Genomic DNA, 16,001 nt, shown 5'->3' on the forward strand with positions numbered 1-16,001 from the left:
CAACTGCCAAAGAAAAGTTACAGGTCACAACAAAAATCAGGGTAAGACAAGATGCTGAATGGAATAAACTTGAAACCGCTCAGACAATTTATCTTCTCGACGTCACAAGAGCTGAAGCTAATTTCAATGAAAAGTTTCAGGTTTATTCATTCAGTGTCCTAACTTCAGCTAATTGTCATGGTATTTCCTCCCCTAACCTACAAGTGGACAACCATTCATTCACCTGATTACATAGTACACATAACTGTCATGACTGCCCAATACTAACTCCCCCTCCCATTCCACACTGACCTTTCGGTCCTGGACCTCCTCCATTGTGGCCCAGCACAAATTGGAGGAACAGCACCTCATATTTCGCTTGGGTACCTTAAGGCCCTGGCCCAGTTCGGCGACTTTTTAGGCGACTGTCATAGTCGTATCACGTCGCCGAAAAACCACTGACTGGACCCCCCCACGACAATGTCTACGATAAGCTACAACAACCTACCACCTAGTCGACGACAAGCTACGGCAAACTACCGAAAACCGCGACCCAATCGTCGCAAGTAGAACGTCCACCTACGACCGCACCTACGACAACCTACGACCACAGAGGCGACAACCTACGACAACCGAAGTCAACTTACGTCCACCCGCGACAAGCTACGACAAGCTATGACCCTGAAGACTGAAGACAATTCACGTTTCACCCACTTTCCCTATAAAAGGGGGTGTACGGTAGGATTTCCGATCATTCTGCATCATGACTATTTGAAAGTGGTGCCATGAGAAACTATTCTGAAAAACAATAACTTCATACATCAATTTTCCGTCAAAATGTCAAGAATTTCCTTTATTGATATACAAACATAGAAAATAGGTGCAGGAGTAGGCCATTCAGCCCTTCGAGCCGGCACCGCCATTCAATATGATCATGGCTGATCATCCAACTCAGTATCCCGTACCTGCCTTCTCTCCATACCCCCTGATCCCTTTAGCCACAAGGGCCACATCTAACTCCCTCTTAAATATAGCCAATGAACTGGCCTCAACTACCTTCTGTGGCAGAGAATTCCACAGATTCACCACTCCCTGTGTGAATTTTTTTTCTTCTCATCTCGGTCCTAAAAGACTTCCTTAAACTGTGACCCCTTGTTCTGGACTTCCCCAACATCGGGAACAATCTTCCTGCATCTAGCCTGTCCAACCCCTTAAGAATTTTGTAAGTTTCTATAAGATCCCCCCTCAATCTTCTAAATTCCAGCGAGTACAAGCCGAGTCTATCCAGTCAACAAAATTTTTTAAAAGGCTGATAAGAACACACAACAGTGCATACAAAAATATTGTAATAAACTTCAATAAATTTCAATAAACTTCAAACTTTAATATTCAAACTTTAAACAGAATACAAGTGCAAAAACATACAAAACCTAACATCATTTATGGACATATTACACTGATGGATGATCAGATCAAGTCCACACTTGGAATTCGCCAAAGTCAGCACCGGCGACAACCTTAATCACCTGACGACAACCTACTTCACCAGGCGACAACCTGGCGACAACCTATGACAGCGCCCACGTAAGGAGACGTCAAGCTACGCTCATTGGCTTCAAACCAACAGTCGCCGAAAAATTTCAAGCCTTCACAAAATCCAGCGACGACCAGAAAAACGATACGATTCTTTGGAGACTACTCACGACCATGCCCGCGACACCCAGGCGATCGTGCGGCGACAGCCTAGTCATCTGTAGTCACCTAAAAAATCGCCGAACTGGGACAGGGCCTTTACACCCCAGCAGTATGAACATTGACCTCTCACTTCAAGTAGCCCTTGCTTTCCCTCTCTCTCCATCCCCTCCCCAGTTCTCCTACCAGTCTTACTGTTTCCGACTACATTTTATCTCTGTACTGTCCACTTCCTTGCCACCACAAAAGAAGGGTCTCGACAAGAAATATCACCCATTCCTTCTCTCCAGAGATGCTGCTTGTCCTATAGACAATAGGTGCAGGAGGAGGCCATTCGGCCCTTCGAGTCAGCACCGCCATTCATTCTGATCATGGCTGAACATTCTCAGTCAGTACCCCGTTCCTGCCTTCTCCTCATACCCCCTGACTCCGCTATCCTTAAGAGCTCTATCCAGCTCTCTCTTGAATGCAATCAGAGAATTGGCCTCCACTGCCTTCTGAGGCAGAGAATTCCACAGATTCACAACTCTCTGACTGAAAAAGATTTTCCTCATCTCAGTTCTAAATGGCCTACCCCTTATTCTTATTGTCCTGCTGAGTTACTCCAGCATTTTGTTTCAATCTTCGATTAAAACCAGCATCTGTAGTTCTTTTCTACACATAACTGTACATGTATTGACTGTTATTTGGTCATTTTGTGCACACTTAATTGTTAAAGTAAAACACCATCACACGTCACTCTTTCTCTGTAGCACGAGAACATTAGCAAATGGAAGCATGAGCAATACCCGTAGAAACTGATATGTTCTCATCTTTCAATACTTTTATGCATTATATCCAAAACCAAGTCATGCCATATTTGTTCGTGGGTGTGACGCAGTAGAAAGCCTTAGATTTTGGTGAAATGCATAAAGTAATCCACACATCTACTTAAAAATGAATAACAACACAGCTCAGCATCCTACAGTCGTAAACTTCTACAAACTATATATATATCATGCTTCATGGTTATTTATGAATGTTTCTTGGCTGCATTACTAAATCTGAAGTTAGTTCAACTTCTCTGTACTATCAATACCTAATCAAGAAAGAAAAATTATAAGTGGACAACCGGCCGGTTTCATGAGAAACAAACACCTAGATAAAGTTGGGGAAAGAAGGTGAGATAGTTTTGAAATGGGAAAGAAAGTGAAGTGAAGGTGGAGAAAAGTATACCGTGTACTTCAAAAGAACTATACAATACAGATGAGGCACATCCTTCTCATCCATTTATCCATCACTATGATCTACAGAGATTCTGCTATTTGTCTAAGGTTGTGGTTTTATTTCTTCAAAATGAAGTACTGGTTGGCTCTGTGTAACAAAATAGAATTCCGTTTACCATGTCGATTTTGTCTGCAAGTCAGAAAATGCACAAAATTCACTAAATATGGTGACCATACTACAATATTGTAATGAATGGTATCAAAAGCTCATGACCGATAAGAAAGAACAATCAGTGAAAATGAAGAGAGTGGAGAAAGTGAAGAAATTGGAAATTAGTTTTGCTGTTCACCGAAACGAGTGTGTGCGTGCCTACACACGTGCACACACACCAATATATGTACATACTTACAACGGACATGAATGTAATAATGTGGCAGCTCAATCTTATGCAAATAATAGGGCAGCTCATTCTTATGCAAGGACATCCAGAAGTCGGATGTTCATAACCTTAGGATGGCTTATATGAACAAACACATTTCTGATCTTTATCTACACTGCACCCAATAACCTTAGAATATACAGGCTAGAGAGAAATGCAGGAAAAATAGCTGCTTCACATTAGCAAGTTATGACATTTACAAAAAACACAATCACACTGCACTCGGACATACCTACAAGTCGAGAATTCATGAATGAGGATGTAGAAAGGTTGTCATGTGATCCAAGTTCCCTGTTGGTCACTTGTTCGTAGTGCATGCCATCAGCATAGTTCTGCAAGACATTGAAATACATATTATTACTTGATGTGACAGAAACTCTTTTGAAGATACACAGAAGATAGACGAGCTACCCGCGCATTTTGTGTCCTGCTGCTGCCTGACCCACTGAGTTACTCCAACTTTTAGTGTCTATCTTCGGTGTAAACCAGCATCGACAGCTCTTTCATACACATTGAAAGTACACAGGATGGACGCTTTTATTTTAGAAAACATAAGATTTAAAAGTAAGAGGGCCCACCACACAAGTTACTGTGTACAAAATTACCACTCTATCAAATATAGATATGCGCAGATTCAGACACAGCTACAATATCACAATTAGAACAATGTTACAAGTGTAGACAGAGTTGAGATCCATAGATCTTTACTCGATTCTTCCTGCCTCTGCAAATTTGCAGCATCAATAACATTTGGCTTTTTATACTTGGTATCAGAGAACACTGTACTTAACATTAACGTGCTCGTGGGTGTCAAAATAACTGAAAGGAAGAGCATTTGGTGCCTCTCCAACAGAAATAGGACCAAAAGTAATAAAATAGCTGCCAGATCATTAATGACACTTTCCGTTTGTTGATCTGTGCAGACCATCTGGAACAGAGCAAATAGTTTGCATCCAGATGCAGAAGTTATAACTTGCAATTTTCAAACAACTGCGTATGCACTGATTACTTGATCAGCAATCTTTCTCTGCCAACTTTTCTCCCCATCCTAAGATAAAAATCTATAGGCTTTTTGCTGAGATGTGATTCCACATGTGTTCCTTACATTTAACCATGTCTTAATCACAACAGACTTTATGATTTAGCAACATCAGGCATCAGAGATAAATACAATCCTGTGCATTGCCAATGCTTAATCCCATTGGGCTCATCAAGCAAAATTCAGGAAAGGGAGTAGAGGCCAGCTTTTCCTTTCTTTAGTTCATGAGTTCCAAGGTGAATCATCACTCCTGCAAGACATGGGGCATTCAAGCACCGGATGTTGAGTCAAGCAAACACATCTGCAGAAGTGTTATAAGCTTAAACATTTATAACTTAAAGGGGAGATGGAAGACTTTAGGGAACCTGAACAGTTCTTGCCTGAATTTGGAAGGATAAATACGCCAAAGAGGACAGTCCAGGGAGGAACCGTGTCATGAAAGTCTTCAAGAGAAGGAGGAAGGCAAGTTGAACACCAGAGTGACACGGAGCACTTGATCGTGGCCCATTTCCTATGGCTGAAATGAAGACTCTTAGCAAGGCTGCAGAATAAATACAAATCAATGGCAGCAGCAAACAGGGCCCAAAAGGATTAGAGTGCTGGATGAAGGGGTGATTATTTTAACTTTCCAGCTGCATTGATCTTGACATGATTCAATGGAGACGAGGGCAAAAAGGTGCACATTTACAGGTTCAAATGCTTCACGGCATTCTAGATACTAGACAACATCGAAGCAGAAATGATCTATGTTTTCAACTCAATTAAATCTTGGCCGATCAAAAAAGACCCATTGCTATTGCACATTCCAACAGCTTTAACCAATAACATCTATTGCACATAATGCTGGAGTAACTCAGCAGGACAGACAGCACCTCTGGATAGACAGAATGGGTGACATCACCCATTCCTTTTATCCAGAGACGCTGCCTGTCCCGCTGAGTTACTCCAGCATTTTGTGTCTATCTTCGGTGTAAACCAGCATCGGCAATTCCTTCCTACAATATTCTCCATTCCTCCGGTGGGTGGCGGTCAGTGGCCTAGATCGCAAACAATTATGTAACCAAGTACAGGAACAGGAAAGAGAGCTTATAATATGGTGACAAGGCAACAATCTCCTTTAAAGTCAGCAAAATGACTTCAGGAAACAGGGTGGAGTGTACACCCCAGTCGACTTCAATGGTGCTGAAGTGCTGGGCGGCACGGTAGCGCAGCGGTAGAGTTGCTGCTTTACAACGAATGCAGCGCTGGAGACTCAGGTTCGATCCTGACTACGGGTGCTGTACTGTAAGGAGTTTGTACGTTCTCCCCGTGACCTGCGTGGGTTTTCTCCAAGATCTTCGGTTTCCTCCCACACTCCAAAGACGTACAGGTATGTAGGTTAATTGGCTGGGTAAATGTAAAAATTGTCCCTAGTGGGTGTAGGATAGTGTTAATGTACGGGGATCGCTGGGCGGCACGGACTTGGTGGGCCGAAAAGGTCTGTTTCCGGCTGTATAAATATGATATGATATGATATGATAAGTAGAGATAATTGAGAGTTCTTCAGGTTCACAAAGATAGATATCATCAACAATTTGCCCTGGTCCAACCACATTAACTCTATGGCCAAGAAAGCACTTCAACCCCTCCACGTCTTAGAAAGACGAAGGAAAATCCGCATGTCTCTGACGAGGCCGTGCAGCGTAGGTTTACTAGGTTAATATGTGCAATATGTTGAAAGACTGGAGCGACTAGGCTTGTATACATTGGAATTTAGAAGGATGAGAGGGGATATTATCGAAACATATAAGATTATTAAGGGGTTGGACACGTTAGAGGCAGGAAACATGTTCCCAATGTTGGGGGAGTCCAGAACCAGGGGCCACAGTTTAAGAATAAGGGGTAGGCCATTTAGAACGGAGATGAGGAAAAACTTTTTCAGTCAGAGAGTTGAGAATCGGTGGAATTCTCTGCCTCAGAAGGCAGTGGAGGCCAATTCTCTGAATGCATTCAAGAGAGAGCTAAATAGAGCTCTTAAGGATAGCGGAGTCAGGGGGAATGGGGAGAAGGCAGGAACGGGGTACTAATTGAGAATGATCAGCCATGATCACATTGAATGGCGGTGCTGGCTCGAAGGGCCGAATGGCCTACTCCTGCACCTATTGTCTATTGTCTATTGTCTATTGACTATTACCAGTTTCTACTGATGCATTACAACTTGGTTTGGCAACTGCTCTGCTCAGAACTGCAAGAAATTGCATAATTTCAGGGAGCTAGCGACACAGCCTGGTCCATCACACAAACCAGCTTCACCCCACCACAACTCCATCTATACGTCACAATGCCCCAGGAAAGCAGCCAATTAGTCTAGGACTACTCACATCACAGTCATTCCCTTAATTAAAACACCTGAAAACTAAAATTCAGCACCAGCACCGTCCCCAACACCAGCACCGTGAACACCAGCACCGCGAACACCAGCACCGTCCCCAACACCAGCACTGTCCCCAACACCAGCACCGTTCCCAACACCAGCACCGTCCCCAACACCAGCACCGTCCCCAACACCAGCACCGTCCCCAACACCAGCACCGTCCCCAACACCAGCACCGTGAACACCAGCACCGTCCCCAACACCAGCACCGCCCCCAACACCAGCACCGTGAACACCAGCACCGTCCCCAACACCAGCACCGTGAACACCAGCACCGTGAACACCAGCACCGTGAACACCAGCACTGTCCCCAACACCAGCACCGTGAACACCAGCACTGTCCCCAACACCAGCACTGTGAACACCAGCACTGTCACCAACACCAGCACCGTCCCCAACACCAGCACCGTCCCCAACACCAGCACCGTGAACACCAGCACTGTCACCAACACCAGCACCGTCCCCAACACCAGCACTGTCCCCAACACCAGCACCGTCCCCAACACCAGCACTGTCCCCAACACCAGCACCGTCCCCAACACCAGCACCGTCCCCAACACCAGCACTGTCCCCAACACCAGCACCGTCCCCAACACCAGCACCGTGAACACCAGCACCGTCCCCAACACCAGCACCGTGAACACCAGCACCGCGAACACCAGCACCGTCCCCAACACCAGCACCGCCCCCAACACCAGCACCGTCCCCAACACCAGCACCGTGAACACCAGCACTGTCCCCAACACCAGTACCGTCCCCAACACCAGCACCGTTCCCAACACCAGCACTGTCCCCAACACCAGCACCGTCCCCAACACCAGCACCGTGAACACCAGCACCATCCCCAACACCAGCACCGCGAACACCAGCACCGCGAACACCAGCACCGTCCCCAACACCAGCACCGCGAACACCAGCACCGTCCCCAACACCAGCACTGTCCCCAACACCAGCACCGTCCCCAACACCAGCACTGTCCCCAACACCAGCACTGTCCCCAACACCAGCACCGTCCCCAACACCAGCACCGTCCCCAACACCAGCACCGTGAACACCAGCACCGCGAACACCAGCACCGTCCCCAACACCAGCACTGTCCCCAACACCAGCACCGTTCCCAACACCAGCACCGTTCCCAACACCAGCACCGTCCCCAACACCAGCACTGTCCCCAACACCAGCACCGTCCCCAACACCAGCACTGTCCCCAACACCAGCACCGTCCCCAACACCAGCACCGTCCCCAACACCAGCACTGTCCCCAACACCAGCACCGTCCCCAACACCAGCACCGTGAACACCAGCACCGTCCCCAACACCAGCACCGTGAACACCAGCACCGCGAACACCAGCACTGTCCCCAACACCAGCACCGCCCCCAACACCAGCACCGTCCCCAACACCAGCACCGTGAACACCAGCACTGTCCCCAACACCAGTACCGTCCCCAACACCAGCACCGTTCCCAACACCAGCACTGTCCCCAACACCAGCACCGTCCCCAACACCAGCACCGTGAACACCAGCACCGTCCCCAACACCAGCACCGCGAACACCAGCACCGTCCCCAACACCAGCACCGCGAACACCAGCACCGTCCCCAACACCAGCACTGTCCCCAACACCAGCACCGTCCCCAACACCAGCACTGTCCCCAACACCAGCACTGTCCCCAACACCAGCACCGTCCCCAACACCAGCACTGTCCCCAACACCAGCACCGTGAACACCAGCACCGTCCCCAACACCAGCACCGTCCCCAACACCAGCACCGTCCCCAACACCAGCACTGTCCCCAACACCAGCACCGTCCCCAACACCAGCACCGTGAACACCAGCACCGTGAACACCAGCACCGTGAACACCAGCACCGTCCCCAACACCAGCACTGTCCCCAACACCAGCACCGTGAACACCAGCACCGTGAAAGACTTGGATAGAGTGAATGTGCATAGGATGTTTCCACTTGTGGTAGAATCTAGGACTAGAGGTCAGAGCATCAGAATTAATGGATGTTCTTTTAGGAAGGAGATGAGGAGAAATTTATTTAGTCAGAGGGTGGTGAATCTATGGAATTCTTTCCCACAGAAGGCTGTGGAAGCCAAGTCAGCGGATATTTTTGAGGCAGATATCAATAGATCCTTAATTAATGCAGGTGTCAGAGGTTATGGGAGAAGGTAGGAAAATGGGGTTAAGAGAGAGAGATAGATCAGCCATGATTGAATGGCGGAGTAGACTTGATGGGCCGAACGGCCTAATTCTACTCCTATTCCTTATGACCTTAACCCAATCTATTCCTCTCATGATCTTTTCTACATCTGTAAGATCACCCCTCATCCTCACACACTGCAAAGAATAAAGTCCTAGCCTGCTCCACCTCTCCCTGTTGCTCAGACCCTCGAGTCCTGGCAACATCCTCATAAATTTTCTCTGCACACTTTTCAGCTTGACACCATACTTGGAGGAAGTCATGCCAAAATCTGCAGATTAGACCAAAATAATGGAAGGATTAGCAGTACGTAGTGAGGTTTCTTCTTCCATTTGGAGGGCAGTGGGGTTTTGAAACTTGCTGTTTGAAGGAGTGAAACAGGCTGACAACTCGATCATTGACCTGAGAGGACTAGAGCACAGGAACAGGCCCTTCACACCACAATGTCTGTGCTAACCACAAATTTAAATTGCATATATCCCTCCATCCTTTGCTTGTTTGCATGTGTCTGTCAAAATGCCTCAAACATTGTTGTCATATCTGTTCCATCCACTTCCCCACGCACCCACCACTCCATGTAAAATTGTCTCTTGATCCTCCTTTAAACTTTCCTCCTCTCACCTTAAAGCCCTCTAGTACTTCATATTTTCACTTTTAATTAGATACTTGACTAGTTCGCTGAATTCCTGTAAGCTCTAATAAGCAAGCTCATTAATTCTAACTCAATAATATCCTATGCCTTTTCGAATGTCTTCTGTTCACCTACTGGAAAAAAAAAATCTGGACATTGGCCATATCAGACTTGACGAATCCAATTCTCAGCTATTTGGCTTTCCATCCTCATCTAAAAGCTCAAGCACTTGGTATCATGAGCCTGCCACATACCATTTGCCACAGCCTTTGCCAGTGAACATCTCAAATCACTGAAAATCTTTAAAGTTTTGTTTACCAGATAAAACTCTTGTTACCTTTACCCCATCAAAAATACCAAGAACATTGTGCCTCCAACACTAGTATCCTAAGCATCTTGCACTTCCTTCTTACTTTGTGGAGAGGTCGATGCGGCAGTCATCGAGGCGGCCGACCGACGGGCAAAGCCAGGCCACATGGGAGTGAGGACCCCGCTGCCAGGAGGGGGGGAGGAACAAAGAAGGACCCAGCGTGGGAGGGGGGGGGGGACTGCCGTGAGGGAGGAGGAAGAACCCTGGAGGACCTGGCATGGGGGGGACCGCCGTGAGGGAGGCCGAAGAACAATGGAGGACATGGTGTGGGGGGACCGCCGTGAGGAGGTGGAGGGGGGGTGGGAGGGGGAGAACAAAGGAGGACCTGGTGCAGGATCCTGAATGGTGGCCAATTAGGAAAAGGGGAGATGCAACGTGACCTGGGTGTCATGGTGCACCAGTCATTGAAAGCAAGCGTGCAGGTGCAGCAGGCAGTGAAGAAAGCGAATGGTATGTTAGCATTCATAGCAAGAGGATTTGAGTATAGGAGCAGGGAGGTTCTGCTGCAGTTGTACAGGGCCTTGGTGAGACCGCACCTGGAGTATTGTGTACAGTTTTGGTCTCCTAATCTGAGGAAAGACATTTTAGTCTTAGAGGGAGTACAGAGAAGGTTCACCAGATTGATCCCTGGGATGGCAGGACTTTCATATGAAGAAAGACTGGACAGACTGGGCTTATACTCGCTGGAGTTTAGAAGACTGAGGGGGGATCTTATTGAAACATATAAAATTCTTAAGGGGTTGGAGAGGCTAGATGCGGGAAGATTGTTCCCGATGTTGGGGAAGTCCAGAACCAGGGGTCACAGCTTAAGGATAAGGGGCGAGATTTAGGACCGAGGTGAGAAAACATTTCTTCACAGAGTGACGGGCAAAGCCCGTGGTGAGTCTGTGGAATTCTCTGCCGCAGAAGGTAGTTGAGGCCAGTTCATTGGCTATATTTAAGAGGGAGTTAGATGTGGCCCTTATGGCTAAAGGGATCAGGGGGTATGGAGAGAAGGCAGGTACAGGTTACTGAGCTGGATGATCAGCCATGATCATATTGAATGGCGGTGCAGGCTCGAAGGGCCTACTCCTGCACCTATTTTCTATGTTTCTATGTTTCTATGATACATGGTAAATTTGTCGGCGGCCTTTATGGGGCGACCTTTTGCAAGTATGCAAGCAAAGAATTTCACTGTGACTTGTGAACATGCGGCAATAAAATATTAATTAATTCATTAATGGCTTTATTTCAAGCACCTAACCATGGGCTTGTGAGGAGTAGGAGCAGGGAAAAGGAAAGATTGTACACATTTTTACTCCAATTACGATAAAGAACTTGTGACATTGTGAAGTGTGTTTTGCTGTAAGATATTAGTGTGTGAAGGTATATAAATGCGCGTTGATGTAATGGATTAGTCAGCAGGGTCTTAAGAAGATAGTAACCACACAATTGGGAGAATTATCCAGTGAACTGCAAAGCACCTAGAAAATATTTCCCCGCTAACTCCCGTTCAAGAGAGAACTTTGAGTTGCAACAACAGCACGAAAGATAAATAAGTGCCATTGCTGACATTTAGTCATCAATTACACTCCCATGGAATTATACTTGCCTAGTATGATGGAGAAGTAATTAATCTGGTCTATTGGCAATAAAATGCAACACTTAAACACTATGACATGCTGCATTAAATTTGTAAGAACGCGATCAAAAAGTTTGTAATACCTCCAGATATTTGAAGTTTGACTTTTGTAAAAATATCTCTGAATCCCAATAAATAGTAAACAAATTAATGGGCATTTGCAATAGAAACATAGAAACATAGAAAATAGGTGCAAGAGAAGGTCATTCGGCCCTTCGAGCCAGCACCGCCATTCTATATGATCATGGCTGATCATCTAAAATCAGTACCCCGTTCCTGCTTTTTCCACATATCCCTTGATTCCTTCAGCTAAATCTAACTCTCCCTTGAAAACATCCAATGAATTGGCCTCCACTGCCTTCTGTGGCCGAGAATTCCACAGATTCACAACTCTCTGGGTGAAAACTTTTTTCTTCATCTCAGCCCTAAATGGCCTACCCCTTATTCTTAAACTGTGACCCCTGGTTCTGGACTCCCCCAACATCGGGAGCATTTTTCCTACATCTGGCCTGTCCAATCCTTTAAGAATTGTATATGTTTCTATAAGATCCCCCCCTCTCATCCTTCTAAATTCTAGTGCATAACATGTTACGTCTTACCCTGGATGGGCTTGGATGACCTCCAGCTCCCCAAGATCCAGAGCTTGTTCTGTCTTCCAGACCTAAACACAAAATAAAGAAATGTATGCATTAGCGTCTGGAGTTATGATGACTACAGTTATGTGCAGATAGTATTTCCCCGTATCGATTGCTCCATTTTACAAGTTAGCCAACAGTGAAGGAAAAGCTGCGTTTCTGTAAAGTTACAAGTTAGTGATAACTGCTGCATGATTCATCACCGATGCTCCATGATACAGATCTTTCAAGTTATGGTTAGAAATTTTGATTGCATTTTCAGCTGACTTATTTTATTCCAGTTTGTTCTGTACACTGGATATTGTACAAAACAGACCATCAAAAAGGAACCCAGCGAAAAGCAACAATATTAGAAGTTGCAGATTTGACCCCGAACTTGTTTTGCTCTGCGATGACATCCACGATCATGTTAACAGCACTGCACATAGCTCCACCGCTTAACATTGCAGCGTGTCAGAATGGCAGATAAGAAAAGCATTTACTACTCATAGACAACAACGTGGAATTAGTCTCTCGGAAGGAACGGCAGATGCTGGTTGATACCCAAGATAGACACAAAGTGCTTGAGTAACTCAGTGGGTCAGGCAGCACCTCAGGCAGCACCTGGAGAAAAAAGATCGGTGACATTTCGGGTCAGAACTCTTCTTCAGAACTTCAGAACCCTTCAGAAGAAGGGTTCCAACCCAAACCGTCACCCATCTTCCCCGGAGATGCTGCCTGACCTGCTGAGTCCCTCCAGCACTTTGTGTACATCAATGGAATTTGAGACTTTTTGTTTTAAAAGAGATTAGAACCAATTTCCTATTTTTCAATATTAGTAAATTCTCAAAGCAACCACGTGAAGAGAGATTTAAATGAGAAAAATGAACGTCAAAATATGAGAAATAGTCAAATAACAATCAAAACAAATTACGCAACGGGATATTTTAGAAATAAATTCATCTTTGGATCAATCCATTGGACTCATGCTAACTTCATATTATATGGTATAGCATTGTTGAACCAAACTGAGGGGATGGAGGAAAAGACAAGAGAAAAATCGAATTATTCTGGAACCAATCTTTCAGTTAACAGAACTAGGTCGAAAAACGAGTATGAAGTAAAAGCTATCCTTGCATCCGTAAAAGTCATCCTCAACCCTGAAGGATTACCTAAGAAATGATCTTACAGAACTTCACAATCAAAGGATTACTTCTCACAGAACAATCAAAGGATTACTTTCCAAAAACAATTTCCTTCTCTCCAAAGATAATACTGCTTCATCCGCTGAGAATTTCCAGGATTTCTGATGTCTTTTGAGATTTTCAGCTTTTCCACGGGTTTACCATCTATTTCTATGTGCTTGGGTTTGGCCACGTTGAATAACACTAGAACAACAAATCTGCTGTGAACCACTTCGGAAATATTGAAAGCATGCAAAGTATCACATAAATTAAAGTTCCTTCTTGCAATAGAATCAAGCACTGATGTTTAACTCTGAGTCGATATCCAGTGCCAGGAATTTGATGTTATCCACATAGGCATTCCACAACACGGGACATTATCACGCGGTGCTTTAAACAGGAGGTAAACCAAAGTTTGCTCTGGACACACAAGAGATTGCCGATGCTAGAAACTTGAGCAAAAAACAAATTGCTGGAGGAACACAGTGGATGAGGCAGCATTAGTAGAAATGGAGGAGAGCTTCTTCAAAGTGGACTTACATTGAGGAGATATTGCAGTGGAGCAATAAAAGAGTCCCAACCCAAAAAACACTCAGTCCATTTCCATCTATGGATGCTGCCCGACCCACTGAGTTCCTCCAGCAGTTTGTATTTTGCTCAAAGTTTCTACCTCTTCTCATGCTTAAATGAAGTTAAAGATGTGAGGACACGATAAGGCATAATATCCAACCGTAGTCAAGGCACCTTTAGAAGCAAAGATCAGTGGATCTGGAGTTATATACAGGCCAGGCGAAGGTGACAGATTTCCTGGAGACACCAGAGACAGCAAATGCGGAGTAAAAAACAAGCAGTTGGAGGATCTCAGCAGGCAGTTTAGATTTTTAGTTTAGTTTAGAGATTCAGCGCGGAAACAGGCCCTTCCGCCCACCGAGTCTGCATTGACCAGCGATCCCCTGCACACTAATAATATCTTGCACACACTGGGGACAATTTACATTAATACCAAGCCAATTAACCTACAAACGTGTATGTCTTTGGAGTGCGGGAGGAAACTGAAGATCTCCGAGAAAACCCACATGGTCACTGGAAGAACTTACAAACTCCGTACAGACAGCACCCGTAGTCAGGATCGCACCTGGGTCTCTGGCGCTGCAAGTGCTGCAAGGCAGCAACCCGACCTCTGCGCCACCGTGCCGCCCTAAGATAGCATCTGTAGAGGAAAGTGAGCAGACAACCTTTTGGGTTGGAATTTTCTTCCATGTGGTGGTGGTGGGACGGGGGGGGGGGGGGGGGGGGCGGGGTGGAGGAAGTGGTATGAACTCCAGCCTCTGAAATCTAATTGCAGTACCAGCACCACAGTATTCAGCTCCATTCACAGTTCCTCACACATTCATGCAGGTGATAATACTATAATTTACCTACATAACCTCACTTAATTTATCCACATAACCTCTCAAAAAACCTTCCATTTCCTGTGACATAATCGAATGCATATCTTTAATATTGTACTATCGCACAATAGAAATCTGATTACAGGACTAAGTATTGTAAAGAGTGGTTTTAACAACACTCTTTATTCATTAAATCTGGCCATCAAGCTGGTCATCAATTTAACAATTTATTTTTTTCAAATAATCTTAAAATATTTGCTGAACATATGTTTTTATATATTAGATAGATAACAAAGTACAATGAGAAAATGTTGGACATGCAGCACAAGTTAAATAATACTTCAAACACTGGTTAATGCTTTAATTGAACCCCTCATTACACAATGCAGACAGCGATCAGTTCCATATTAAATAACTGTCGATGGGATAATTAACCCAGTAAATTGACTTTCTTTATCAAGCTCAAATGAAAAAGCAGGGGCAAATCTATGGTTAGAATAAAACTGAAGGAGAATCCCACTCAAAACATTGAATCGTTTTTATTCCCTCTGAAACTGTACAAAATATTATAACAGATTACAAATTGCAACATTTCAATTTAGAATTTGCTCCTTTTTGGGTAATCCCTCAAGTTTGAGAATGGCCTGCTTACACTCCAGTTTTGTGCATTTGGAGGCGGTTGGTATGGCACCAACAGGCTCTTCCACAGGTGGGTGAGGAGGTGCTTTATCAGGAGGACAGGTGGGTAGTCGGTAAACTCCTTCCGCCATTTAGCAAGGGAAGAGAAATCATTACCAGAGGTCTTCTCACTGGATTTAAGAAGGTGTCGTGCTGAGGTGACACGTCTCAACCAGCAGAACAGTTCAGGATCAAAATTAGTCATTTTAACTTCTACAGTTAAAAGAAACAGCGCTGTAACTGACAAGCCGCTAGTCCGTTTAAATGGATTAGTGCTGTTGCGATCTACCAACTGCAATGGAGTTCCGACGACAAGGAGATCACCGAAGATTTCTCCACTCATCGGATGGACTGGACAACGGCATCAAGGAAAGAGTAAGGCTGGGTACCCAGACAGTTCCAATGTCATCTCCAATATTGATCAAGTATTTAGTATTGTGACAGCCAATGAATATGTTGACTTTATGAATTGAATGTATCATTCCGAGCATTGCCTTCCTTGAATCTTGCATGTTTGTCAAGATATTAATGATTT

At 45.2% G+C, this 16,001-nt stretch overlaps 1 protein-coding gene across 13 annotated transcripts in view; it reads right to left on the minus strand.

Annotated features, from left to right (window-relative positions):
- The window catches only part of tcf4 (transcription factor 4), a 544,855-nt gene that overhangs the window by 400,938 nt on the left and 127,916 nt on the right, over positions 1-16,001 (minus strand). For all 13 annotated transcript variants that reach the window (XM_078422241.1, XM_078422913.1, XM_078422070.1 and 10 more), the window contains 2 exons: positions 12,199-12,260; positions 3,549-3,648 (listed from right to left, as the gene is read on the minus strand). In XM_078422241.1, coding sequence (XP_078278367.1) covers positions 3,549-3,648; positions 12,199-12,260 — 162 coding nt within the window. The remainder of the gene's footprint in view (positions 1-3,548; positions 3,649-12,198; positions 12,261-16,001) is intronic.

This window comes from Rhinoraja longicauda, chromosome 1, assembly GCF_053455715.1.
Source record: "Rhinoraja longicauda isolate Sanriku21f chromosome 1, sRhiLon1.1, whole genome shotgun sequence".
NCBI lineage: Eukaryota > Metazoa > Chordata > Chondrichthyes > Rajiformes > Arhynchobatidae > Rhinoraja > Rhinoraja longicauda.